This window comes from Durio zibethinus, chromosome 16 (assembly GCF_047325235.1).
Source record: "Durio zibethinus cultivar Kanyao isolate XHJ-2024 chromosome 16, ASM4732523v1, whole genome shotgun sequence".
Lineage (NCBI taxonomy): Eukaryota > Viridiplantae > Streptophyta > Magnoliopsida > Malvales > Malvaceae > Durio > Durio zibethinus.
Genome location: NC_143177.1, coordinates 6,911,929 through 6,939,443, shown reverse-complemented (window position 1 = coordinate 6,939,443; position 27,515 = coordinate 6,911,929). Strand labels below are relative to the sequence as shown.

General features: G+C 29.3%; 1 protein-coding gene across 2 annotated transcripts; it reads right to left on the bottom strand.

The window, feature by feature from the left end:
- Positions 1 to 524: 524 nt before the first annotated feature.
- Positions 525 to 2,969, bottom strand: LOC111290785 (mediator-associated protein 2-like). 2 transcript variants are annotated; one of them, XM_089745252.1, is made up of 4 exons: positions 2,633 to 2,962; positions 2,445 to 2,523; positions 2,235 to 2,318; positions 525 to 1,382 (listed from the first exon to the last, which is right to left on the bottom strand). In XM_089745252.1, the coding sequence occupies exons 1-4, from the start codon at positions 2,756 to 2,758 to the stop codon at positions 898 to 900; spliced, it is 774 nt and encodes a 257-aa protein (XP_089601378.1). In that variant the 5' UTR covers positions 2,759 to 2,962; the 3' UTR covers positions 525 to 897. The 2 variants fall into 2 exon arrangements, with proteins under 2 accessions (XP_089601378.1, XP_022738001.2); XM_022882266.2 differs by lacking the exon at positions 2,235 to 2,318 and having other exon boundaries at positions 2,633 to 2,969.
- Between the last annotated feature and the right edge of the window lie 24,546 nt (positions 2,970 to 27,515).

Sequence of the window (27,515 nt, the reverse complement as noted above, 5' to 3'; positions counted from 1 at the left end):
AAATTATGAATATAATAGAATAAGATGATTGTCATCCTATGAATATAATTTTATTTTATTTAATCTTATCATAATCTTATAAACCAAACACAACCTTAATTGATTAGGTTAATGTTCATTAAAGAAGCTGAAACAAATTATAGACCATACTGACAAACCTATTTGCCTCTTCATCAGATAAGAACCAGCTTTCAGTATCAAGTATTTCAAAAAAACAACAAACAAGCGACGGAGTATGATTAGGAGTTTGCAAACGGCAAAAGAAGATAGCAAGTTTTGGGTGCATTTGATGCACAAGTTGATGAATAAAATTAGACAAGATGATCATCATCCGACAAATATAATCTTATTTTATCCTATTTCTATCTATAATCTTATGTACTAAACACAACCTTCAATGATTAAGTTAATGTTCATTAAAAAGGACAAAAAACAAATTATAAGCCAGACTGACGGACCTAGTTGCCTTTTCCATCAGATAAGCGCCAGCCTTCAGATATAAAGGTTTTTCAACAAAAAGAACGCAAACAAAACACAGAATACAATTAGGAGCTGGAACTCAAGCAAACCGTCACAAAAAAAAAAAAAAATGTTGGAAAGTCCAAACAAGTACAAAGAGATGACCCACCCAAACATGAACAGTTGATTATGTGTGTATACAGCATTAATGAAAGGATTCAAAGAAGCCTCTTCAATTGTGTTGACAATTGCAATTGAAGAGAAAATCTCTACGATGAAACCTAAAATGGTGAAAATTTTTTAATTGCAAGCATAAAGAAAAATAGAGTAACTCTGTTAAACTTGCTGTCAAGAAATTGGCATATCTAGAGTAAAGGTAAAAAGAAGGAAAAGGAAAATTGGTAGAGAGACAAGACAAGAGGGAGAATGTGAAGGACATTACTCCTCACTTTTTGTTTTCTTCTTTGATTTACCTTTGTGAGAACGCTCTGCGGGCCCTGAAAGGGTAGATGTACTGTCACCTCTCCCTGAAGCTATTATAGACCGGTCCAGGGACCTGGTTGATTCATGGGCATTTCTATGCTCTGATGACCCAGGAAATGGAGTTGTCTCATGACTCTGTGCTGGCTGGTTCATGGATCCTGTAGATTCATGATCATGCTTTCTTTTTGACGGCTTAGATAGCTCATTGATTCCAGAGAAAGTACTTTTATGTCGACTACTATGTGTGCTGACAGTACGCCCCCAAGACTCTGAATTTTTCCGCCCTTTACTTTTCATAGGAGTAACAAAAGGATTGGAAGAATTAGTCATTAAGGTTCCAGAAGATTTTAGATACACCAGTTTCTTGTCAGAACTGAGCTTTTCATACTCTTCAGGGTTCATGTAATGTACAAGGGAAACTCGTTGTGAAATCTTTCCAACTATCAAGAAAGAAACCTATATCAGGGAAATGCACAAATTTATTTGCAATACAGAACTAAATTCGAACAGTTTAGTCATCAATATCACAACCAAGGAACCACACTATGACCAAATTACTGACAACAACACTAATGATGAATATCAAATTGTGCTCAACCAAAATCCTCAAATTATCTATATTGTAGACAAAAAGGAGTACATAAAATTAACAGACCTATGCGGTTTTCTGACTTTGAGCAAAGGATCAGAGTCGAATAGCAATAACTTATACTAAGATAATTAATTAACTAAGTAATAATTAGCCTAAAGAATAAATGTACTACAAACACGTGCAAGATGCATGCATGAAATATATACTGTCAACCCTTCTCAAACTGAAGCCTCTAGTTACATAAAACAATTACAAAATATTAACAGCCTCGTAAAATAGAGTGAATACAACCACCTAGATGTATAACAATGTCTGAATACATTAAAATAGCAGTTTGATATCTAATAATAGGAAGACAAATTCGGTCAATTCTAACAGACATACATGAATGCCTGAGTAGTTTCGTCAGAATCTAGAAATCCAATCCAAGTGTCCAATTCAATGAACAAGCCTACCCAATTAAGTGTCTAGACAATACAGAAACATAAAAGAAGAACTGACCCACCTATGATAAAAAAATATAATGATAAAAACATTCTTGCTTTGGGAGGTCCAGGACACCTTTCATTCTTTTTTTTTTTTTAAAAAAGAACGTGTTTAGTGCAGTCACTGACAGCATATATAAGCACTGTTTGTTTTGAACTTAAATAAAGAAAAGTAAATGATGCAAGCACAAAAATAAAAATGCAAAATTTAGTACCAATTTTAGACTCTGATTCAGAGGATAAGATAACTGTTGCATCTGGCTCTTTAGATGCACTACTAACAAGATCATATGCTTTTCCTGCCATATTTAAGTAATTGCAGTATTACTTCAAAACATTCATATAAATTTCAACTGAAAATATAGAAAATTATAGTTCAGCTTCAGACTCAACAAAATTGTACAAAGGTACATATAGATAAATACCAGTAGAATCTATAAAACTGCCCAACTTTCCATCAGGACCGAGCTGAAGAGTAAATTCCTGGCCATTAATTTCAGGATGCTGCAACAACCGCAACATAACAAAATAAAAATCCTAACTTCAGTTCAAATTAATTTAAAAAAAGGAAGAGCATCAGCTAAGCATAAAGGAACTGAAAAATGAATGGTACTTGATGAAGAGGCCATTGAATAAGGAAAAGCTCCGTAGAGTCCGACAAAGTAAGATCGACAAGTGGCTCCGACGAATCTTCTTCGAATTCTGGCGGAGGCCTATAACTGCTTACTTCAGAATCCATATTTCAACAAACTGAATGTACAAAATATCTCAAACAATCAACATTTTAAATTAAAAAACTAAGAGAAGAAGAAATAAGAAGAAATAAGAAGAAATTAATAATTATATATAATAAAAAACGTAACAACGGGAGTGGTGGGTTAGGGTTGGGTAGATGGAGGGGGGAGGAAGTCGGAGCGCGGCTAGATACGGGAGGGAGTGTGTGAAACAATAATTTTATAGCCCTTAAAAATCTAGCGGATCACATTTTCTCTTATGATCTGACGGTTGAAGTTGGTTAGGAATATATACAATTTCAAAGTTTTTTTTTTTTCTTCTACTGTCAGGCTTAAGCGGAATTTTTTTAAAATACTAAAAAGCTTTTTGAATTATTTTAATTTTTTAAGTGATCTCAGATATTTCACTGTACTCAAATGCTGTTTATATTTTGATTTGTTTTTAAATAAATTTTTATTTTAAATAAAAAATAATTTATATTAAAAATTTATTTACGTTAGAATTAAAGATTAAAAATTTATTTATTAAAAATTAAAAATTAATATAAATTAATACTTAATATAATTAAAATATGGGCTGTATCTAAATAAATTGATAACATTTAAAGTTTATTATTATTTTTAGCTGTTTTTTTCAAAGGGTTACCCTTAATTTAGGAATGGAAGAATGGCATGTTCACCCTTTTTAAGTACTTGTACCTGAACCTATTATTTATCAACATAGTCGAGCTGAATTCTGCACAAATAATATAAGACAATAGTCGATACCAAAGTCGTAAAATACCCGATTATTAAATCAAAATTTGATTATTAAATAATCAAAATCGTTTCATGAGTATCAGATTAACACTCAAAATTATTTTGCATCTAATCTACATAACAATAAGTAAAGGTATAAAATTGAATATAAAATTAAAAATTAAAAATTGTTGTTCACTTTTGATTAAAAGAAACAATAAACAAGATTTAAATGTTTCATACAAATAAGATAACAAAATATAATAAATAACCATTTATATAGATCAAATAATTTAAAATATGACACTATGATATGATATAAAGACATAATATGAAAATAACAAAAAAAAAAAAAGAGACAATAATTAAATTTTTAATAAAAATCATATAGATTTAATAAAAAAAATGTATTTTGTGTATTTTGTATTGATATAAATTATGACATGTAATTTTTATATAAAATATGATAAGAATAATTATACCTAAATTTATATAATATAAATTCATTCAAAACTAAAAAATTAAAAATTCATTATTTGAAATCTCATTCTCAACATGGGAAAGTATTATAAGGAATTAATCAATCAAGTTAAATTCATTTTAATATGTAAGCAAATAGAGAATATCTCCCAATTTAAAATCTCATTACAATGCTAATTCAAAAATAAAAAAAAAAGTTGTTTTAGGGTTAATTTATTTTATATTGTTTTAGCTGTAAAAAGTTTGGATTAAAAAAAGGTATTTAAAAAGTGTAATAAAAAAATATGACTAAAAATTTTAAGTGTTTGGTATTACTGTGAAAAAATATTATGAGTAATTGAAATGTTTAAAAAATATGTATTAAATAATAAAATATTAGAATATAAGGATAATAAAATAATTTTTTATCTCAAATATACTTTTTTACCACAAAAGTGCGCTTTCAAGCAATTTTGGTTTATGTTAGAAAACCTAGCTTTTAAATTGAAAAACTAAATTTTTTTTTGTTATTTAGCAATGCGTTTTGATAAAAAGTAGTTTTTAAACAAAAATGCCACTTTCAACAATAATGTTAAATGAGGCCTTAGTCAAGCCAATATAAACTTAATGGACCACCCAAATTGTTTTTGAATCCTAGAGCAAAAACATTTCACTAGGGTATTGTTTGATATGGGTTAATTACTTCAAAAACTATGGTGATCTATATGTGGTGATTAGATCATTATGTTTAGTAAGCACTTAGAAGATTACTGAGAGTGATCAAATCACTGTTTTGGAGGGTGATATAGTTTTCATATAAAAGAGTGGAAAACTTTTATCTTTGAGATGAAGTTATTTTTTAATTCAAATATTTTTTACATAATTTATATGGAAAAAATCAATCTACATATCAATAAATATATTTAATAATTTAATAATTTAATAATTATTTTGTTATAAAATAAATAAATATTACAAATATTTTACAAATTATTATCTTTAAACAACCATAAAATTATTACTTTGTGTAACTATTACAATATACATGATTATTTTTGTATCTTTAAACAAAATAATATTTGATTTTTAGTAATGCCCAATACAATAATTTTTAATTCCTAAGAATTAATGATTGTTAATCAAACAAAGTAATTTCAAATTATTAGTGTTAAGATCACTTTGGTAATAAGATTACTTTGATGATTATATTATCATGGTGGTCTTGCCAAAGATACCAAACACTACTTAAAGGGGATAATTCATGGTAACAAAAGTAGTACAAGACAGTTGACAGTGTGTAAAATAGTAAGCTTCCTAATAACGATTTACATCCAATTCCAGATTATGTGCAATAACTTATGTAATATTGGCTGATATATTGGCTTATCTATAGCCATAATCTTTGCTGCATTATTTGTCATTTTATTCTTTCCTTATTGCATGTATATTATTATTATTATTATTATACAACTAGAACACTCTCAAAATATTGAGAGAGAGTAAATTCATAAAAATGTTTCTAAACTTTTTTATGGTATCAGAGTCGTAGGAGAATTATTCTTTTTTTTTTTAGCTCTTAATGCATCTTTTGCATCATCTACTTCCCTTACCATTCAAACTATAGCATAAATTTCAACTATGGTCACAAAAAAAATTGACTACCAAGAATTATGTAACTTGGCAAAACCAAGTACTTACTCAAATAGAAAATTTTTTTTTATGGCAGACTATATTCTTGATGACTCAAAGGTTCTTGCAACCATTATCACATCTTCTAATGGCAATGAAGAATTAAATCTTATTGCCTCTAAATGGCAATAAAAAGATAAGCTTGTCAAAAGCCTTATCAGAGCAACACTATTCTTTACACAATTCTTGTGAAAGATCTATATGTTATGACAATTATCATTTGAAGTTTGTCTTTTCATCGTTAGGCTCTCTTTGGCTAGAGAAATATGTAAAATTTTAAAGGAACGCTTTGTAAACTCCTTAAAACAAGGAGTAAGAGATCTTTTACAAAAACTATAAAAAGGTCAAAGGGATGAACATCCCACACTTTAGGCATATTTACAACAAATGAAGATGATTAGCAATGAACTTGCTTCAATCAATCAACTTGTGGATGATAATGACAAAGTGTTCTAGTCACTTAATGGACTTGACGATAAGTACGAAACTTTGGTCATTGTTATGCAAGTTCGTTTTCCATCTCCTTCATTTGATGAATTCACAAACTTATTATCTAATTATAAGAACCATCATAAGATCTTGTTTATTGATAACAAACAACTATTGTTGCAAATTAAGGTCGAGGGCGTTCTAGCAGCCATAATTTTCATGGCCATTCTAATCCTTGAAGAAAAATATTTTCCCATGACTGTAAAAGTAGCAATAGAGGTTTGAACTTTAATGCTTCATAATGAAATTCGCCAAAAATCAAACCATGTTCAATGATACACTGTTGTTTGTTAAATTAGTCACAAACTTGGATAAAAACTTTGTAATATATGAAAGTTTCAACCATATGTATTAATAAAAGGATGTCCTAAAAGTTCTTATTGCATTGTTTATACATTACGTTGATGATTTTGACTAGATTATAAACACTAGAGCAACCTCTCATCTCACAAATGATGGAGATAACTTTACAAATTTTAGACTTTATAAAGGAACATCTAGAATCATTATGGGAGATGGTAAGAAACTCAACATCATTCATATAAGAATTGCTTCAATTCATACATCCTCAGGCAATTTGTTACTTAAACATGTGTTAGTGGTTCCATATATTACTACAAATCTAATTTCTATTGATTAGTTATATGATGACTCACCATGTATATTTGTTATCTTTTCAACTTTTGATTTTGTTATTAAAAACAAGAAGACTTGGAAAAATAATGGCAAACGGGATTAAAAAGATGGTTTTTTTTTTTTATTCATAGGCAAGACAAGATGGCTTTCTTTTTAGTTAGAGAAAGAAAGATGACTCAATAAGTTTAGCACTAATTGTTAGGTCATCCCAATAAAAAATATTAAAGTATCTCAGTTATAAAAATTTTATTTCTGTCCAAAAAGCAAATGAAGTTTCTATTTGTTCAAGTTGTCAAGTGGGAAAATTGTGCAAATTGTCATTTATGCTTAGAAATGAATGTAATAGCTTTTCTTTTCAAAAATTACATTGTGACTTTTAGGGTCTACCCTCTATGCATCGTCCTATGGGTTCAAATATTCTGTTACATCTGTGGATGATTTCTTTAAATATGCTTGGCTTTTTTTCTTTGAAATGAAAATTTGATTTCTTTAAATGTTTTAAGACTTTCATGCATGTGATTGATACACAATTTGAAAAGAAAATTAAAGTTTTTCAAAGTGATGGTGAAAATGAGTTTAACAAGAATGAATTTCTTTCACTTCTAGTTGACAGTGGCATCATTCGACATATTTCTTGTCCTCATACAACAAAGCAAAATGGCACAATGTAAAGGAAACATAAGCATGTCATCGAATGGGCTTTAACTTAATTATTTCATAGTCATGCACCTAAATAGTTATGGTTAAAAACAACCTAAACAATTGTATTTCTTATCAATTGAACTTTACAACAACTTTAAATATGAGTTCATCATATAAAATCCTTTTTGGGAAAGATCCAAATTATTTAATCTTAAGAAGTTTTAGCTATCATAGTTATCCTTACTTAAGAGATTATAGAGAAAATAAGTTTTCTCTTAAAAGCCTTTCACATATCTTTATTGGTTATAGCCAAAATCATCTGAGGTATAGGTGTTTTCATGTTCCCACTAGTCATATATATTTTAAAGCATGCTATTTTTTATGAAAATGAATTTTTTTAGCAGATTCTACAACTGATCGTCTAACAAAAAAAGAGCTCATGAATCCTAACATATAGATTGACCTATTTAATGTCATTGAATATCAAAACTAGTTGGAATCTCTATCAAATATGCCACCTACACTTTTTGTCGATCACTCTTATAACAATCACAATACTTTAATAGCCACAACATAAAAATAGGTTATGCAAACTAAAACTGAAAATCAAAATCATGAGAATGACTCATTTCAAGATCTATCTTTTCAAGTACCAAGATTGAATGACAACAATTTATCTTCTTTTGATCCAAGACATCATTTATAACTCAATATGCACCCATGACAATTAGAGGCAACTTAAAGGTAAGTATTTTACATCTCAATTCTAATCAATCATGTGATATACCTTGAGAATTGACAACTTTGAATATTGCTCTTGCTCATTTAGGATGGTACAAGCCAATGCAAGTAGAACTATAAGTTTTATCCAAGAATCATACTTGGACTCTTGTTACTCGACAATCTTCAATGCATGTTATTGGTTCTAAATGGGTTTATAAAACTAAAATGAAGTCAAATGATAGCTTGGAAATACTCAAATCTAGGTTGGTTGCCAAAGATTTTAACCAACAACCTAGTATTGGTTATGAAGATACATTCAATCCAATTATTATATCTCAAACAATTTGTATTTTTCTTACAATTTCACCAGCTAAATGTTGGTCAATCAAATAACTTGATGTCCAAAATGTATTTCTTCATGGTTTTTTGAAAAAACTTGTCTACTAAGAGCAACACCCTAGTTTTCAAGACTTTAAGCATCTGGAGTATGTATACAAAATTAATCAACCATTTTATGGTTTTAAGTAAGCCTTTTTTTTGTATTGTTAATGAATTGGTGTTGTTTTAAAGGCACATGAGTGAGGTACTTGCCTTTTAATAGCATAGTTAAAAGATGAGAAATGGAAATTGAAATTTTCTCGTAACCATTTCCTAATCATTTTTGGTTTTTTGTTGGTCGAGTGGTAGGTTCATATGTAGAGACATGATCATGAATGGTTGTTTGAGGATGTAGATTTGCTTAGAAGCCTAAATGCTGGGTTAGTTGACAAATATATGGACTTTGGGAAACAGTGTCTATGATCAAAAAGTAGGGTTGATGAAAAGGATAAGATTGCATAGGATGAAGTTTTTTGGTAGATGCCCCTCAACTGTGGTTGCTTGCACCTCCCTTTCATTCTTTTTTTATTTACTATCTTTTTCAACATTAGTTGCATCTTTCAACTTAATTTGGCCACTCCTGGTTGCTTATTTTATCATTTCCTTAGAAATCACCATGTCGGTAAAATTTTTGGAGACATTCCCAATTATTCTTTCATAATAAGGAGTATTTAGGGAGTTGACAAATAGAATAGTGATTTCTTTCTTTGTTAGAGGTAGTTGTACTTAGGTCGTTATGTCTCTTCATCTGTGTTGATAATTTTATTTTTTTATAGAATTATCATAGGGTTTTATTTTAAATTATAACACTTTTAAACTTGATTTTTGCTTGAATTAATTCATTTTCTATCTAAATGTGTTAATTTTCCTAAATGTAGGTAAAATGAAAGATTGAGAAAATTAAATTGAAAATACATTTGAAGGGGTAAATTCAAGGTGAAGTGGCTAAATTAAATAGTTAAATATGGAGGCCAAATGGGATGCAAGATGCTAGCCTAAGACTTTAAGAAAACAAAGCATTAAGTCGTGTCAATATTGGATGAAATTGAAAACTAATTTTCAAGGTTATTTGCAATGAATTTTCCTTGAGTTCAAGGCTGGTTTTGAGCTAAGTTGGAGTTGCATTTGAAATGTTAATTTCAAGTTTAAGTGGCTGATTTAATGAGTTAAATTTAAAAGCAAACATGGTGTAAAAGCTGGCTAAAAATTCAAGCTAAACAAGGTAGCAATGGCGTCACTTATGAGATATTTTTGAGGTTGATTCTTGCAAGACTTGAAGTTGTTAAATGAGCTGAATTGAAGCTAAAATTAAGCTACCTTCGATGAGATTTAAATTTTCATTTCATACCTAGAAGAATCAGTAAAGAAGGAGAGAGCAAAGAAAATAAATTACAAGTCAAACTACAAGTGGGAACATAATGAAAAATAAAAGTCAAGCATGGCTGCTGGTTTGCATGGCTTAAAAAACCATTTATGGGCTAAGAAAAGACCTGGGGTAAGGTTGAATAAGATATTTTGAGGAGACAAAAAGGGGGAACTGATTGCTTATAAGATTTTTTCTTCCTTCCTTTTTAGTTTTCATGTCGCTGGTAAGGTAACCTTTGCTGATTTCACAATGACTTTTGAGGATTATTTTAGCTTGTTTTCATTTATTTAATAAGGGCTTGACTTAGGCTAAGGTGGATGATTGAAGAAAGCTTTCAATTTTACATTTTGCTCTTATTCTCTTTACATTTTTAATAATGAATTTTTAGCTTTCATTTTTGGTTTTTTCCAAGTTTGATTCTTTCTATTTTCTACCCTTAGTTTGTTTTATATTTGAGCTTTTGATTGGAAGAAGAGGATAGTCCAAGGTGGCCTTGGCTTGCGAAAATTCTCATGGGGCCCTAAGAGACTTGATTCTTTCTTTTTATTTTCATTTCATGCCTTTTCACTTTGTATTAATTTTTCCCAATTTTCTTTTTATTTTATGTTTTGCATTGTGGTTTTTGGTGCATTTTGTTTATGATGTTTTTGCATTGATAAGATGATAAAAAAATATGTTGGTTTATGTTTGGTGAAATGGTTAGGAAGTAGTTTGGGTTTCCATGCATTTTCATGCATTTTTTTTATTAGTTCTAAAAATTGTTTTACATTAATTTTCATTTCTATTTTGGTTAAGTTCCCTACATATTTTCTTGTTCATTTTCATGTTTATTTTAAAATTCTAGGCTTAGATTTCATGTTACATATATGCATTTTTTATTTTGGGTAGCTTTTAGCTTATTAGATTTTTAGTTTAAGCCTTTATTTTGCTTTCGGTTTGAACACTGTTTTACTCATTTTTTGGTTAGTTTTAGGCAAAGGTTGCATGCACTTTTTTTGCTTGTTTTTATGTCTATTTTAAAGTATAAAACAGTTTTTGTAAATTCCTTAGGTGGGATTACATTTGCTAAGCATTTTAGTTGATATGTCTTAGTGTCCATGCATTCTAGTATTTTGGTTAGCATTTAATTTTTTTGCATTTTGTGCTCTATTTTAAGGAGGGGTCAGCATATTTTTGGTTCATTTTTTAGTCTATTTTAAGGCAAAAAAATAGTTTTGCAAATTCCTTAGATAAGGTCAAATTTGCATAGCATTTGAGGCCATAGGTTGCATGTAGTGTGTGCTTTTCAGTTTGGTTTTAAACTTTGAATTTCTGCAATATTGGTTGGTCTTCAAATTTATTTTCATACATAATTTTAGCTCATTTTTAGGTCTATTTTTATTTAGTTCAATTAGTTTTAACATTACCACAAAGATTTAGCTCATTTTCATTCGATAAAGTAGGCTAGGTTGTATTTTAGTTTTAATTAAGGTGTTTAGCAATTTTTACTTATTTTATGTGTTGTTCTACATTTTTAAATGTCATTTTCATTCAGATTAGCTTAGATTTAATCCTGGTTATATGTCTTAGGATTTAGTTAGTTAATTGAGGAGTTTGCATATAGTATATACTAGATGTTTGATGAAATACCTTAATGAAAATTGATGGCCATTTCATTTAGGATTTTAGTTTAGCTTTTAGGTAACCTTTAATTTTTATTTTTAGGATATCATTTCATGCATTTCCATGCTATTTTCATGTTTAATTTTTGTTCCATACATTTCATGCATTCTAGCTTGATTAGGATTTTTAAGTAAGTTCATTTTTAAATGAAAATGCTAATTATACTTTTTATATTTTATTAGGTTAATTTCACTTTTTATTGCTAATTCTAGGTTTTGTTTTCCATCCCTTTGGTCTTAAATTTCAAATTTAAATTATGCTTTTAATTATGTTTAATTTAATTTTCAGTTTTGTTGCTTTCCATTTTTAACAACTTGCCATTTTAAGAAATTACCTTTTTTAGTAATTTTTCTTATAGATCTTTAACCTCCATAATTTGTAGTTAAATTTAGGTTTTAATTATCTGGTAATTTTATTAGATTAATCTTAGGTTAATTAGATCTTTTTTTTAAAAAAATTTGTAAAACTAGATATACCCTAAAGGTTGAAATCGGTACTTACCCCTAGGTTTAGAACTCCTAAATCCCTAAGGAGATGATATCTGAAATACTTTAAATCTTTATTACTTTTGTGACATGTACACTTATAGTACTTTTAATGGGTAGCAACATGTGCGTATACTCTTTAAAAGTTTCGATGGCTCTTTTCTCTATGTTTTGTAGGGACAACCTATTTGGTGCCTTATCTTTAACATGCTTATATTGTACTATGAAGGCTCTAACTAGATCTTTCTAGGAGTGAATCTTACTTTGTTCCAACTAAACATACCATCTTGCTTCAAATCTAGTAAGACTACCTTGAAAATAGTGGATGAGCAATTTATCACTATAAGCATGACCTGCCATTTTTTAGCAGTACATGGTGTAATATGCGCTAATAGATATATTGTTCTGTCATAATCTTGAAGTTTGAGACCTTAAACTTGGATGGAATGACAAGATCAAGTACTATGCTTAGTTCATCGGCATCCACACTTTCATGCACACCATGACCTTCAATTACCTTTTTCCTTTTTTTAATAGGTCATACTTGTTCCTCATCTCAATATTTTCTATTAGAGCTAACACACCTTTAAGCTTTTCTTATTCCTTAGGGTTATCCAGATTGGACACAATGATGGGGTAAAAAAGAATAGACTCAGGGTTGGCATTTATCTATACAGGTGATGGCTTGAAAGAGGTACCAGTATACTGTTGATGAGGTGCTTGGGGTTCTTGTGTGACATGGGGATTTTGGGCATTACAATAGATGAATCCCGCATACATTGGTTCTTCCATAACTATTTCTTCCCTTACACTGTGTGTTTTAGCAATCTCTTTTCCTTTGAATAACTCCACTAGTATCTATTTCAATTCTGCAAACACTCTCTTTATATTTTGCTACATTCCCATAACTATTTCCTTTATTTCGTCATGGGCCCTTTCCACTTTTTAAATCTGGTTAACATTATCATTCTCTATGATTTTTTAGGATTCACTATCATTGAACCTTTTATTAATTACTAAAACTTAGAAGTGTATGATGCAGATTTTATTATTTGCTTTAAAAGACAATTCCTTAAAAAATCCTTCAATATTTAGGCAAGATTTTTAAAGTTATCTTTTTGTTTCAAAGTTTTCATGAAAGTATACTTACAACCATTATTCCTTGTCTTAAAATGGCATGCAAAATGTGTTCAAACAAATGATGCATGTTATACGTGTCAAGATATAGGAAACCTATTAAGTCCTCTCCTATATTTAAGTTAGGTTTTTTAAAGGCATTCTCTTCACCTTAAAAGTTTGATGAAAGTATAACCATAATCTTTTTTTTAATAAGCTCTTTTAGGTATATTATTATTAAAAAAATGTAAACAAAGACATTCATTTATAGATAATTCAAGTCAAGAGAAGTTTTCATTCATTCCAAATATTCCAAGCTTATATATCATGAACCATCCTAGGACTAGGGCCATATAAGTGCCAGACTTGCTCATACTATCCCTTTACCTTGCCTAAAAAGTCTAATAGAAGCTGATCAAGGCCACTGATAAGGATGAACTTTTGCTTTAGGGCTTCTACCTTTTTATTTATTACCTTAGCTAACTTCACTAGTGCCTATAGCACTACTCATCAACAGAGCATAAATCAATAAATGACTCCCTTAAATAATTAGTTTCATTTTGGTGTCAAAATTTAACAAACCAACATTGATAAAACCTTACACATTGTGTTTTAAGATTGTGTAATCTTTTAAGGAATGGCCCATATTGCCAAAGTGGTACTCACATCGGGCATTAGGGTTATACCATTTGGGATAGGGGGTTTGAGAGGTTCAGTGGGAATTGGGATAATAAGGTGGACCTTCAAAAGTTGTAGTTAGAAATTAGTATATGTCATAGGAATGGGGTCAAATTGAGTCCTGTCCTTTTTTGTCTTCTATTTGAGGGATTAACTTAAATGTGTAGAGGTAGAAACTTGGGACATTGGCTAAATAGGTGGTTGAAGAATAGTAGGTGGAACAAGTGGTTGTGTAATATAGGTGGAGGATATAGGTTTAAGTGTGAAATTCTCAGAGGTTGTACAAAGCTTATGGGCTTAGTCTTAGGTGCTTGTAAATGAGGTCAAAGTTATACATGGTGGGAATTTGACTACAAGTTTGGATTTGGGATAGTTGGGGAAGGTTGTTTGAAACCTAGTGACTCTATCTTGAAAATCAAACTTTTGAGCTCAATCATTTATGTGGCCAACTCATCCATTCCTTTTTTAGACTTATTTAGACCTTGATCTTCATTTAAGACACCATATGTATCAACATCTTTTCAAGGGATGTTGGGCCTAGCAAGAACTAGTTGGTCTTAATTTGATTGAATCAAAAGTGATGAGGACCCTTAAGGAGAAACAAACTTAGCCCCACCACAACCTTTAATCATTTTTATCAACTTAGCAATCTGTTGTTTCATCTCCTAAAGCTCGTGCCCAAATTCCTTTTGATTTAATTTTAATGCACTAATCCTTGCCTCTAATTTATCTCCTGTTTTCACCCTTTTGATACCCACCAAAATAAATTTTTTATTTTTGGGGTTTAGACCAAAATGTCTATGTTATTACCCTTATTGAATGAATGTCACAAAATAATTTCTAACTTGTATAACACACATAACATGTTTTTGAATGCATGAATATGACAATGATGTTAGAAAATGTCATTGAATGCACAGATGCCTAAGACAATGGATTTTCATATGTACAAGGCCTTAAATGATAAAAATTTCATCACCCATGAATATGTATGCAAGAAATGTAATGTCCTATTATAGGAGTGGTGGGATATTTTCTCATGAAATGTAATTTATACAATGTATGTTTTATAACATCCTATCATTCATGGATCTTTATGCATGAAATGCAATGGCATATTTAATGAGTAATGAGATGTATACATATGATTGATGTTACATACTTATAGGAGATGCCCTTACATATTATATGCATGAAATATGTCTACCTGAAATACAATGCTTATGTTATGAAACCTACTAAGGTTGACACTACCATTAAGATGTGCATGAGATGGAATGCATATACTATTTATTAATATGTGCACGAAATAAAATTCATATCCTATCTATTAATATGTGCATGTAATGGAATGATGTACTATCTATTACAATGTGTATAAAATATAATGGATGTACTATCTATGTGCATGAAATGGAATGCATGTACTATCTTATTATTTTCAACTCCAAAACATAAGAATGTATGCAAATAAGATCAAATGAAATATAATGAATGAAACAACATTGACTTTCTTTTCTTATTTTTTTTTATTTTCTATAAGGGGAAAATTTAAGAAAACACATTTTTTATTCTATACGGAATGGCTAGGATTCAAAAGTTTTTTTTTTTATTTCTGTTTTTTTTCAAAAGTCTTGTTTTTTTGTTTTTGGATTTTTTGTTTTTTTTTTTTATTTTGGTTTTGTTGTATATTAAAAAAAAATTATTTTAAAACATTTCTTGAATATACACACTTTGAACGATCAACAGATGAATCAAACAGTATGTCAAAAAAAGTTTTTTTGAAAGAATGCTTTTTTTTTTTATAATTCTATATTTTTTTACAAAAATTTATTCTTATTCGCACCTTTCTTACCTTAAATATAGGTTATATTAGAGTGTTCTTAACGTATCCTACTTCAAGAAATTTTTACAAAAAAGGTTGGCAGAATTTTACCTAAGACTGGCTCTCTAAAGTTCACTACATGCTGGGTTAGGAATTGAGGCATCTAAAGGTTCTCAAATTATTCCTTACATCATCATCCATTGTAGATTAATGAGGCACCCCGATTCTCACCTATTATAGGCTATGAGCAGAAATGGTTTAATCTGAGTGTGAGTGTCTTACTAGCCATTGCAAAGGTTTATACCTCATAAGAGCATAGCTACTTTACTTCCTTCTAAAAAAGGTTAAAGCTCGAGTATAAAACTTATGCATACAATGCAATGTGAGTTTGTGCAAAGAAACATACAAACCTTTCATATTTTCCTAAAATATCCCTATCTTAAATGCCCTACAATTATTGAAAACAAGATAAATAACAACAATTTAAAAATAAATGACATAATTAAAATGTGCATGAAATGTCAAATGCACACTTTTTTTTTTTTTGTATTTTTGGAAACAAGGAAATTAAAATAATTTTGTTTTTTTTATTTTTTTCACTTTTTAAGAAAGTTAAAATCAAGAAATTAGGATTATAACACTAATTAGTATCATCAAACCAAAATTTAGGAGAACATGCAATCAATTTTTTGCCTAACTCTATAAAAATGTATCCTTAGCAGAGTTGCTAGGCTATAGTGACGTACGAGCCCAAGGAACCCGATCATTGAACTTAGGGAATGAAAAATGAGCAGGGTGCTAAAAAGCATTTTCAATGAAAACCAAAATGAGGAGTCGCCACTAATCTTTTATAAGGTGTGATTGGTTACCCCAAAAATTTTATCTTTTTAATAAAACATTTAAAACAGGTTTAAAGTTTTATAAAAGAACATTTTGTGGTTTGCAAAAACAAAGTTGACTCTATGTTTGGTTATGAGTGGGAAAGGATTAGCACCCCTACAACGCTCGTCAAAGATGGTACCAATTAATTGTATGTGATCTTTAGATTTTGATAAAAATGGTCCTATTTTTAATGTTTAGAAATTAATTCCTTTATTTATTCTAAAAATCAAATCTTTTTTTTTCTTTTTCTTTTGAAAGCAAATCATTTTTAGTTTTTTCTTCTATTTTGAAATGCAAAATAATTTATTTTTGGATTAAGATGAAAAAAATCCTAAGTATTAACACACATTTTTTTATTTTTCTTTATTTAGGTAGAGTTTCAAAAATATTTCTAACGTAAGAATTTTCAAATTACCCCACAAAATCGAGATAACACCTAAGGTAAGTAACAACATTTGGGAGTCTTTTTATATTAGGCCAGATTTCAAAAACTATATTTACTTGAGATGTTATCTTATTTTTAATAATAATAATAATAATAATAATAATAATAATAATAATAATAATATGAATGCATGATGGTTACACATTAATGATGAAATGTGAATGCATGGTTATTTAAGAATACATGTAATAATAAAGTAAGATGAATGGGATCAAAGTTTGGTTTTAGGGTTTGAAAGTTAGTTTGGGTTTTAAGGTTTAGAGTAGGTTTAGGGTCTAAGTTAGGGTTTGGGGTTCATGTAGGGTTTGGTCTAGGATTTTAGGTTTAAAGTTTGGTTTAGGGTTTAGGGTTTAGGGTTAGTTTAGGGTCTAAGTTAGGTTTAAGGTTTAGGGTTAGTTTAGGGTTTAAGGTTTGGATAAGGTTTAGCTTTTAGGGTTTGGATGGTGGTTTAGGGTTTAGGGTTTGAATTTGGATTTGGGATTTGAAATTTAGGGTTTGAAATTTAAGGTTTTATGGAAAATGCATGTGACAAAAATAAATTACAAGAATACCATTGATAAAAATATAAATATTGATGCATGAAAAATGCATGACTATGGAACAAACTTATTAGAATCTAGGCATTTTTTAAACTATATTATAAACTAGATATGTATGCAACAACATGATGAAAATGAATTAAAGATTAAGGTTTTAAAGAATTTGAAAGACATGTTCCACTATTTGTTTTTCTTTTGAAATTCATGCAAATAATCATCAAACAACCTAAAAATCTGCCAATCTAACCTTTTTGTTTCTTAGAAAATTGATCAATACATAGAAAACTTGAAGAACAAAGCAAGAACACAAGCAAACATATGAAAAACAAGTAATGTTTAGTCATTTTGCAAAGAACAAGTTTCGGCCAAGCATGGGAATGACTTGGCCAAAAACTCAATGGCAACATCAATAGTCTTCCATCATTTTATTTACTTAAATCATGCATCAAAACCTCATAATACCATAATATAAAGATATTTTTATCATGTATGGAATTTTATCAAACATGTAGCAAACTAAACAAAGAGGAAACCATGAAAACAAACACATATAATCAAACACCAAACTTATACCATTAAACTAATCAAAATTCATGCAAATAACAAGCAAACAACAATTTAATCATCACAAACATCATTAGAAGCAAGAGAAACATTTAAAAAGAACTAAAAGAAGGTTTGACAATAGTGATATGGTACTTGGCTGAACCTTCAAATGGCCAACAATGGTAAATTTTATGTTAATGTTGCTTGAAGGTTTGGCAATGGTGATATGGTACTTGGCCGAACCTTCAAATAACCAACAATGGTGAATTTTTTGTTAATGCTGCTTGATCCTTTTAGTTTCAATACAAACTATTATTTAGTTAGATAAAATCTTGTTTCTAGTTTGGATTAAAAGAGATGAAAAACTATGGATTTTTTTCACTAAAACAAAAAAAAAAAAATTGAAAGTTAGACAATATGAAATGCAAAAGAAAATGCTAGTAAGAATTATACCTCCTCTTTAAGAATTGTTTTATTTTTTTTCTTTTCTTCTACTATTTTTTACGTGAATTCCCTAGCTGTTTCCCTTTTTTTTGGCCTCTTAATGAAGACTAAATGTTTCATCTTCTATAGATGTAAGCCCTTGGATCAAATCTTCATCTAATGGCCATCTTTTATCCTTTACTATGTATTGCAATGAGCCACTTTTCACCATTGGATCCAACCCCTCAAGATCATTCTATGGTCAAGAATGTTCATGACCAAATGTTGCATTTTTAATATAACTAAGACTAAATGAAACAACCATTTTACTCCCCATTAAAAAGTTTTCTGTTTTTATCCAATTTTCTTAGAAAAATATGGTCCTTTATGCAATGTTCTTGGAGAAATATGATCCCTTCTTCATTTTTATGATTTTAAAGCATAAAAAATCCTCAAATGATATAAAATTATGATCTAGAAGTCTTTATGGAAATTTGACTTTAGAAAGATCAAATTACAAAATTAACCCTAAAAGGTATTTTGGTAATTTATGCCTTTCAAAGTGCAACTAAGATTTTTACAGCATAAAAAATCTTCAACTTATTTAAAACATGATTTGAAATGTTTTACGAAAAGCCGACTTCGAGAATGTCAAATTGCAAAAATAACCCTAAAGGGTGTTTTTGTAATTTCATAACTTTTGACATACAATCAAGATTTTCAATATTTCAAAAATCATTAAATAATGTCAAATCATGATTTGGAGCTTTTCGTAAAAATCCGACCTCGAAGAGGTCAATTTTAAAAAAATACCCCTATGGGTATTTTAGTAATTTCACAACCGTTAAGGTACGATCAAGGTTTTCAATGTATTAAAAATCATAAAATAATGAAAATACCTCTTAAGGGTATTTCGATAATTTTGGCTTTCCAAAAGTGTGATAAAAATTTTTAGTGCTTTACAACCATAAATCTCAATTTTAAGCCTTCTTGATTCCAAATGGTTGTGATTTTTTAAAAATTGACACTAGTTTTATCCAATTTAACTGATTTTGATAAGGTTTGACAAAGTTTGATCATGAGAATTTTGATCAAATTGGTCAAAATTTTGATTTAAAAAAACTTGTCAAAAAATTTAAAAAATGTTGGATCTGAACCAAGCCTAATTTTAAGAGTTTCACAATTGGTTGGATTCTACCCAAATAAAATTAGGTGTCTACAAACTAAATTTGAAATGAGTCCTAGAAAGATTTGCATAAAATTTTGTTTTGAATTTCAATTCATCAAGAATACCAATTCAACAAGGACATAATCCTAAATTTGGAATTAGGTCCAAAAAGTCCTTTTTAAAACGCATTTTTAAGTTTTTTCAAATTTCCTTTTTTTTTTTTTTGAAAAAAAGATAGATAAAAAAAAAAAAAAAAAAGAAAAGCAACAGAAAAGAAAAAAAAATTTAAACTTGATAAGGCTATGAAAAGGAAAAGTCCAAAAATTTGTGAATTAGGTCCAGAAAGAGTTTAAAACGCATTTCGATTAATGAATTAAAAATCTCAATCCAAAAAGAATTTAAAACCTATTTCAATTAATTGATTAAAAATCTCAAAAATGATTTAAAAGATCCAGACAAAATGGACTGTTTACAACTGCCTTTGTGTAAACTTGTTTGTAGAACACTTTTGTCAATAAAGAAGTCAAATGCCGTGTACTAGCATTCTACTGCCTTAGTGCATTCTTGAAACAGAAGACTTATTTAAGGCAGGCAATCGAACTAACTTAAGTTGGGCAGCTGATTCTTCAGTTCATTTCTTTAAAAGAAGGCTAAAACTCTTTCATGTATTTTGCATCATCCAATTTTACTGATTTACTTAGATAAACCCTTTATACTTTTATTATATCTAAATAAGCCATTAATCTTTAATTTGTACTCAAATAAGCTCTTAACATTTAGTTTGTACCTAAATAAACTCTTAACCTTTAATTTGTACCTAAATTAGTTCGATAATTCTTTTTTTATAGAATTATCATGTACTTAATTGATTAATATTATGACTTACTTGATCCATTTTTACTTAATTATTCACCTAATTTTTTAAGTTATTTCATATGTAAGTAAATTAGAAATGTGTCTGTTCCTTTTGTCTTTAGCTTGCAATTGTCACACCTAGTGGGGATTTTGGCAAAGGCACTACAAGAGCTGCCATCAAGGATTTTTAGAGATGAAGCGAGCTACATTTCATGAGGAGAAGTTGCCGAGACTTGGCTAAGAAGAGTCCAAGTCGTTGGCTAGCCACTATTGCATGTGTGAGCTTGCTCTCATGCATAGGCTAGCATATAACTTGAGGGGCTGAGTGAAAAGCTTCAAGCTGACTTTGGGAAGCTTAAATGACGAGAAAAACCAGCACCAAGCCAAGGAAAAAGGCAATTTTAAAGCAAAATAATTGGCAAAGAATGCACAAGTTTAGAGGGACCATTTGCACAAAAAGACAAAAATGGACCACTTGGGCAAAGGACAAGTAGCTGAAATTCTTTTTGTTGCTGAGTTGCACGGTTTAGAGGGGCTTGAAGCTGGGAAATGCAAAGAATGTCTCATGTGAAGAGGTGGCTTTTTGCTGACAAATAAGTGGAGAAGCACATGGGTTCATGCAAGGTGGCACAAGTGCATGGAAGACAAGTCAGCACCAAGCTGCCAACTTGTGGACAGGTTCGGTTTTTGCACCAAGACAGCCTCCAAGTGGCTCATTTGAAGAGGGGACAAGGATGCCAACATGTGCCCTAGGTGGAGGCATAAAGATCCCTTATTGGCCCAGCTCAACATGCAACACATAGAGGAGGGATGTCACGGTTTTGGTCTGCCAGAAGGAGCAAAAATCCTGAAGCTAGCTGGAATTTTGGAGGGCTGTGATTGCACAAGGAGAACCCTTGATTAGCTGAGAAAAGACTTAGAACTAGGCTTTATATAAGACATTTTAGGATAATGAAAGGGAGAGCTGAAACTAGTAGTAATCTTTTCATTTTTTCATTTTCTGTTCTTCTTTGTAAATGACACCATAGCAGGCAGCATTCTTGTTGACTTTGCTTTGGCATTTAGGCTCCATTTGAGCTGTTTTCTTCTTCATTTTATTGCTTTTAATTCCAGGTTTATCTTATTTTCACAGCACTTGCACTTTGTTCTTCATTTAAGCTTCGTTTATTATATCTTTTATTTTTTTTTTTCACATTTAAATTGCTTTGCTTTGAGCTTGTTTCATTTTGAGAAGTATGGCTTTTGATAGTTGGATGAACCCTTGTTCATCATTGGGCATCAAAATAGCTTAACTCTTGAAGGCTTGATTTTTTTCTTTGCCATTTAACTACGGTTCTGCTTGCTTTTATTGTCTGCCCAGCCCTTGTTTTTATTGAGCTTGTTTTTGTTACTGTTTACTTGTTATTTTAATTTATTTTCATGTTATTTTACTATGGTTTCATGATAGTTTAGGACCTTCCCTTTTCAGCACTTGCATTTAATTTATTTTCCTTTTATCTTCCATATGAATGTCTGATTTTGGGGCGGCTATTTTCAAGTCATTTTGTTCAGTTTTTGTGGTAAGTTACCTTGCATTTTTTGTTTGTTTTTGAGTCTATTTTGAAGTCATGTGTTTATTTTTCAATTCTCAATTAGGTATTTTTAGTTTTAGTTACATTTAGCCTACTAGGTCTTGTAGAGTCCATTTACAATGTTTATTTTTGCACACTTTTTGTGCGTTTCTGCCCATATTTTGTCTTCGTGCTACCTTTTTGTGTCGGTTGGTGTTTATTTCTTGTTTTTATGCTTTTGAGATGATGTGAATGATGTTTGGTTGAAGTTGGTTACATGGTTGATAAAATAGCTTAGCCATAGTTCTTGGTTTCAAGCATTTTCCATGCAACTTTTCCACCATTTTTCAAATATGTTTTTAACCAGTTTCAGTTCTATTTTAGAGTCAGTTCCGTACACCATTTCTGTCCAGTTTCATGTCTAATTTAAGGCCTTGTGTTTAGTGTTTATGTTACATAAGAGCAATTTTCATTTTCGTAGCATTTAGTTTGTTAGGTTTTAGTTTTAGGCCAATTTTTATGCTTCGGTTTGCATCCTGTTTTTCTTGTTTTCTAGTTAGTTTTAGAAAAAGTTTGCATGCATCTTTTTGGTTCAATTTTAGGTCTAGCTTAAAACTTTTCATTTAGATTTTACAGTATCGTTAGGTCTTAGGTCATTTTCTCAGCATTTAGGTTCATGGTGGTTAGTTTCATGGCTATTACATGTTTCGATTTGCCTTGTAGTTTTCTGGTCAACTGGTTTAGCTTTTGCATTTAGCTTCCTACAAATTTTTGGTCCTATTTTGAGCCTATTTTAGATTACTTAAGTCAAATTTAGTATTTGCATCCATTAAGGTCATACTTCCATTTGGCCAAGTAGTCCAGGCTGCATTGTAGCTCCATTTAGGTGTCTAAGCAATTTTATTTATTTTAGGTGTTTTTCCCAACGCTTTTTCATGACATTTTCTTTTAGAATAGTTTAATTTCACTTCTGGTTGCATAATTTAGGATTTAGGTTGTTTATTTTGAGAGTTTGTATTTAGTATGTTAAGTGTTAGATGAAATGCCTCAAATGAAAATTGATGGCAAGGTTTTCTAGTTTTTATCTTAGTTTTTAGGCAATCTTTAAAGTTTGTTTTTGGATCATTATTTTATGTATTTCCATGTCATTTTCATGTTTAATTTTTGTTCTATACATTTCATGCATTTTAGGCTAAGTTAGAATTTTTATTTTGATTAATTTTTAGTTAAAATTGCTAACTTTCCTTTTTATATTTTGTTAGCTTAAATTTTCGATTTTAATTAGCTGATTACAAGTTTTGATTTGTTATTTTAATTCATACGTTTACTTTGCTTAGTTTAATTGTCAGATTTGTAGCATTTTATTTTTAGTAACTACCATTTTTAGCAATTTTCCATTTAGATCCTTTTCCATAATTTGTAGTTTAATTAGGTTTAATTTATTGGTAATTTTGTTATATTGATTTAAGGTAATTAATTCACTTAAAATTTTTTGTAAAATCAGATATACCAAAAATGTGAAAATTGGTACTTATCCCTAGGTCTAGAACTCTCGATCCCTGAAGAGACTATCATAACATTTAAGTCTAATAACTGACCCATTAGACATAAAAAAATACGTCAAAAATCTTTTTTTTACCTATGTGTGATTAGTCACTCATATGAATCTATCCCTTTTAAAGTTATCCTAAGTGTAAACTAAGAGTTTACATCAACAAAATTAAGTTTAGAAGTTGATTACATGTAAAGAAGGTTTTAGTATCCATTACACTCAAAATTGGTACCAAATTAATTATATGTTATCTTACCTAAATGTCAATCAAAAATGATTTTTTATCATGTAAATCATGCAAAATCAAAATCAAAACATGCAATATTATAATAATCAAGCCATGTAAAATAAATCATGCAAAAATATAAAAAGTCATACCAAAATCATGCAAAAACATGCAAAAATTATAATGCAAATAATAATTATGCAAGACTACAAAATATCATGCAATAATTATCATGCAAGAATATAAAATATCATAAAATATATTAATAATCATGCAATAAGAACATCATGTAATAACATATCATGTAAATAATAAGCTGTCCAAATTAATGACTCATGCAAGCAAATTAAATTCATGCAAAATTATGCAAATATATATTATAATTATTCATGCTAAATATAACTTATCAAAATTTTTTATTTTTCATCACAATTAACTCAATCACAATTAAAAATAATAAATAAAATGCAAAACAAAAGAGCAATAAAAAAAATCAAATCAAATAATAAAACAACAAAAAAGCAAAAAAACAAAAAAAAAAGGGTTTGCCAATCGGGTCGGGTCAGGACTTAAAGTAACATGGGTCAGCTTCTTTACTTCTATCCAAAATAGCAGCATTTTGTGTGAAGCTCCTTTCAAGCCAAAAATGACCTCTGCCTTCTCTTTTCTTTTTCGAAGCTTCTTCAGATGGTTAAATACCACAACAAAACCAACAAATCGATATTCCTTTTGAGAATCCGGCGTAGATCCATTGTTCAGCCACCGCCAACTTTAGTATGTTGGAGATTGCATACTCTTCTTCGATTCTCCTTGCATCATTCTTTTCTAACTTCTCTTCAAATTCTCTTCAAAAACCCAAAACTCAAGAACACCAATGACCTAACCCAAAAAACCAGCGTCTGCCATCACCAAGCCGTCGATCATTCATCTCCTCCTTCCTATTTTTTCTTTTCTGTTTTGAAACCCAAAAACTCCCAAAAAACTTAGACCAAAACCCAAAGAAAAGCCCTGTGAAAACTTGCAATTTTTACTTTTTGCCTGTAGTGAGTGCTTTGTTGAGTTATGAGTTGTGTTTGTTGGGTTCGGGTTCTATGTTTATTGTGGTTGCTTGATTTTCTAACTTTGGGTTCAATTTTTGGTTGAATTTTCTGCATGCATGGGCTGCTATTTTTGGAAATTGATTTCAGGTTTACTGGGAATTGAGGGTGCTTTCTGGGTTAATTTTGGGTTTATGTTGGGATTGCTAGATCTTTGTTGCTTTCTGGTCATTGAGAATTGTTTGATCGATTCTTGCTTCTTTGTTTCCTGAAACACCAAAATCTTGCTGCCAATTGCCTCTGTATTGATTGTGAATTGCTGCTTGCTAATTGCTTCTGTTTCATTGCTGGATTCTGTTCATTGGTTCAACCGACTGTCTTGTGTCTCTGCAAATTGCTTCTGAAAATTGGGCTTGTTACTGTATTTCTGATCTTATTGCCTACTGCCTCTGTTGCCGTTGAATTACTTGAATGCTTACTGCTGAATTGCTTCTGAATTGTTTGATTGCTTGTTGCTCCTGATTCCTTTTGTTCACAGATTAAGGTTCCTTTTATAGGGATTCAATCCCTTTAGTTTAGGAAATTATAAAACTCTACCAAATCTAGAAAAACTTTTCTTAAGATTCGATTTTTGTAATCTTTCCTTTCTTTCATTGAATTTAGCCTTAGGCCCAAGCTTTCCAAGATTAATCCATCATTAAGTTGCACAAATTCAAACCGAATCCAAAGCAGATCAGAATCCAAAATCTTCCTAGAAACCAATTCACACATTATTTCTTTTTTGGGGTTTTTTTTTTTTTGGACTTTGCTGACTTTTGCTTACTTCTTTGACTTTGACCAAAAAGAAAATTAAATCAAAAAAATTAAAATTAAAATTAAACTTAAACATAAAACCAAAATTTTAAAATTAAAACTAAAATCAAAGACCAAAACCAAAATCAGCATTTTTTTTGGATTTTGAATCTTTGACCCCAAAATTCTTTATATTAAGGTCTAATTTAACTCAAAGCTCATTTTGATTAGGGAAAAATTTTCAAATAAAATAGGGTGTTTACAGATATAATAATCTGTATTACTTTTATAACTCGGACATTTTTTATATTTTTAAAGGGTTAGTAATATAATCCTTTACATAAATAAATTTTTGGTTTGGAATAAGGGTTTATTTGCCACAAATAAAAGGATAAAGATTTATTTGAATATAATATAAGTATAAAAATTTATTTAAAAAAATAAAAGACTTTATGGACTTTCTTAATATTTTAGTCTTTACAGAAACATTTTCCATTTCCTCAAAACTATGGCATTCAATTCAACTACCTTAGTTTGGACGGTTTACTGCTCCGCTAAGTAGCATTCACATATTGATTCTTTTGTATCTTGAATCAACTAAGGTAGTTGTAGAACCTTATAAAATTTAATTCTAGCGTTGTTTACTTGATTTTTTTAATATCTTAATCATGTATATTACTTAATCAACAATTTTTAACTATTTTAAAAATATTTCTGACAAAGAATAATTGAGTAATAATAATTTTCGAAAGATGAAATCATCTAAATAAATAAATTACAAAATTACAAAAATAAAATATAATTTTGAAAGGAAATTAAGTTGAATACTGAAAAAGATAAATAAGTAACAAAATTATAAAAGTAATATATCTTTGAAATGAAAGTTGAATATTGGGAAAAATGGTGTAGCAAATAATAATGTTTGCAGGCCTCAAGTTATATGTGTTATTTTTTATTTTTAAAATAGCGTAATAATAAGAAATTTTGAAAATTGATGAACATAAAATTGATATGTATATATAATTTTATATTTAGCAACTCTATCTTTTTGTTTTTAATCATGTCCTTTTGCACATTTATTTTTTAAAAAATCAATATAATTTATTTTATTTTTAAATTTAATATGCTTTTGACTTGAAAACTGACTACTTGGTTAGTAAGTCTTTTATTATTATCATCTTATCTACAGATATTTGTGTGGATCTAATCCCACAAAAAAGTTTATAAATAATATTTAAAATGATGTTTGGATAAATATAATTTATATAATTTTGAAAGGTTTTGATAATTGAAAAAAAAAAGTTAGAAGATTTCTGTCAAAAGAAAAAGAAATTGAAAAAAATGTTTTTTTTTTTATATAAAAACAAAATTATAATAGTAATATAATATATTTTGAAAGGAAATTGAGTTGTAAACTAAAAAAAAAAAAAAAATCTGTTGTGCATACATTTGATAATTTTTTTTTTTAAAATTTAGAAAAGACACAATAAGTAATAAAGGAGAAATCAAATTCCCTGTTAAAGGCTGAACATATTTGAAATATGAATTTGATAGCTTTATTGAAAACGAATTTATAGTGTTCTTTATATAGTTTCTAATTCATTGTTGAATTGTGAATCGGATTAGTCAAAAGGTATGGATTACTGTCATAAATGGTTTTCAAATTATAATAAAATATTTAATATGTTATTTGGATTTAAAAAATTTTTAATATGATACTTAAATTATAGATTTGTTGACTAATATAATACATATTGAGTTGTTTATCTGCTAAGTATCATCATTTAAAGTTAGACATGTTAAAGATGAATATTATATTGGTTAATAGATTCATAATTTAAGTATTATATTAAAAAATTTT

Excerpts from the sequence above, each read along its gene's own strand:
- LOC111290785 (XM_089745252.1), bottom strand. The coding sequence starts at position 2,758 with ATGGATTCTGAAGTAAGCAGTTATAGGCCTCCGCCAGAATTCGAAGAA. Across the intron at positions 2,524-2,632 it reads TTCAATGGCCTCTTCATCAA|CATCCTGAAATTAATGGCCA; the intron begins GTACCATTCATT and ends CGGTTGTTGCAG. Across the intron at positions 2,319-2,444 it reads CAGTTTTATAGATTCTACTG|GAAAAGCATATGATCTTGTT; the intron begins GTATTTATCTAT and ends TAAATATGGCAG.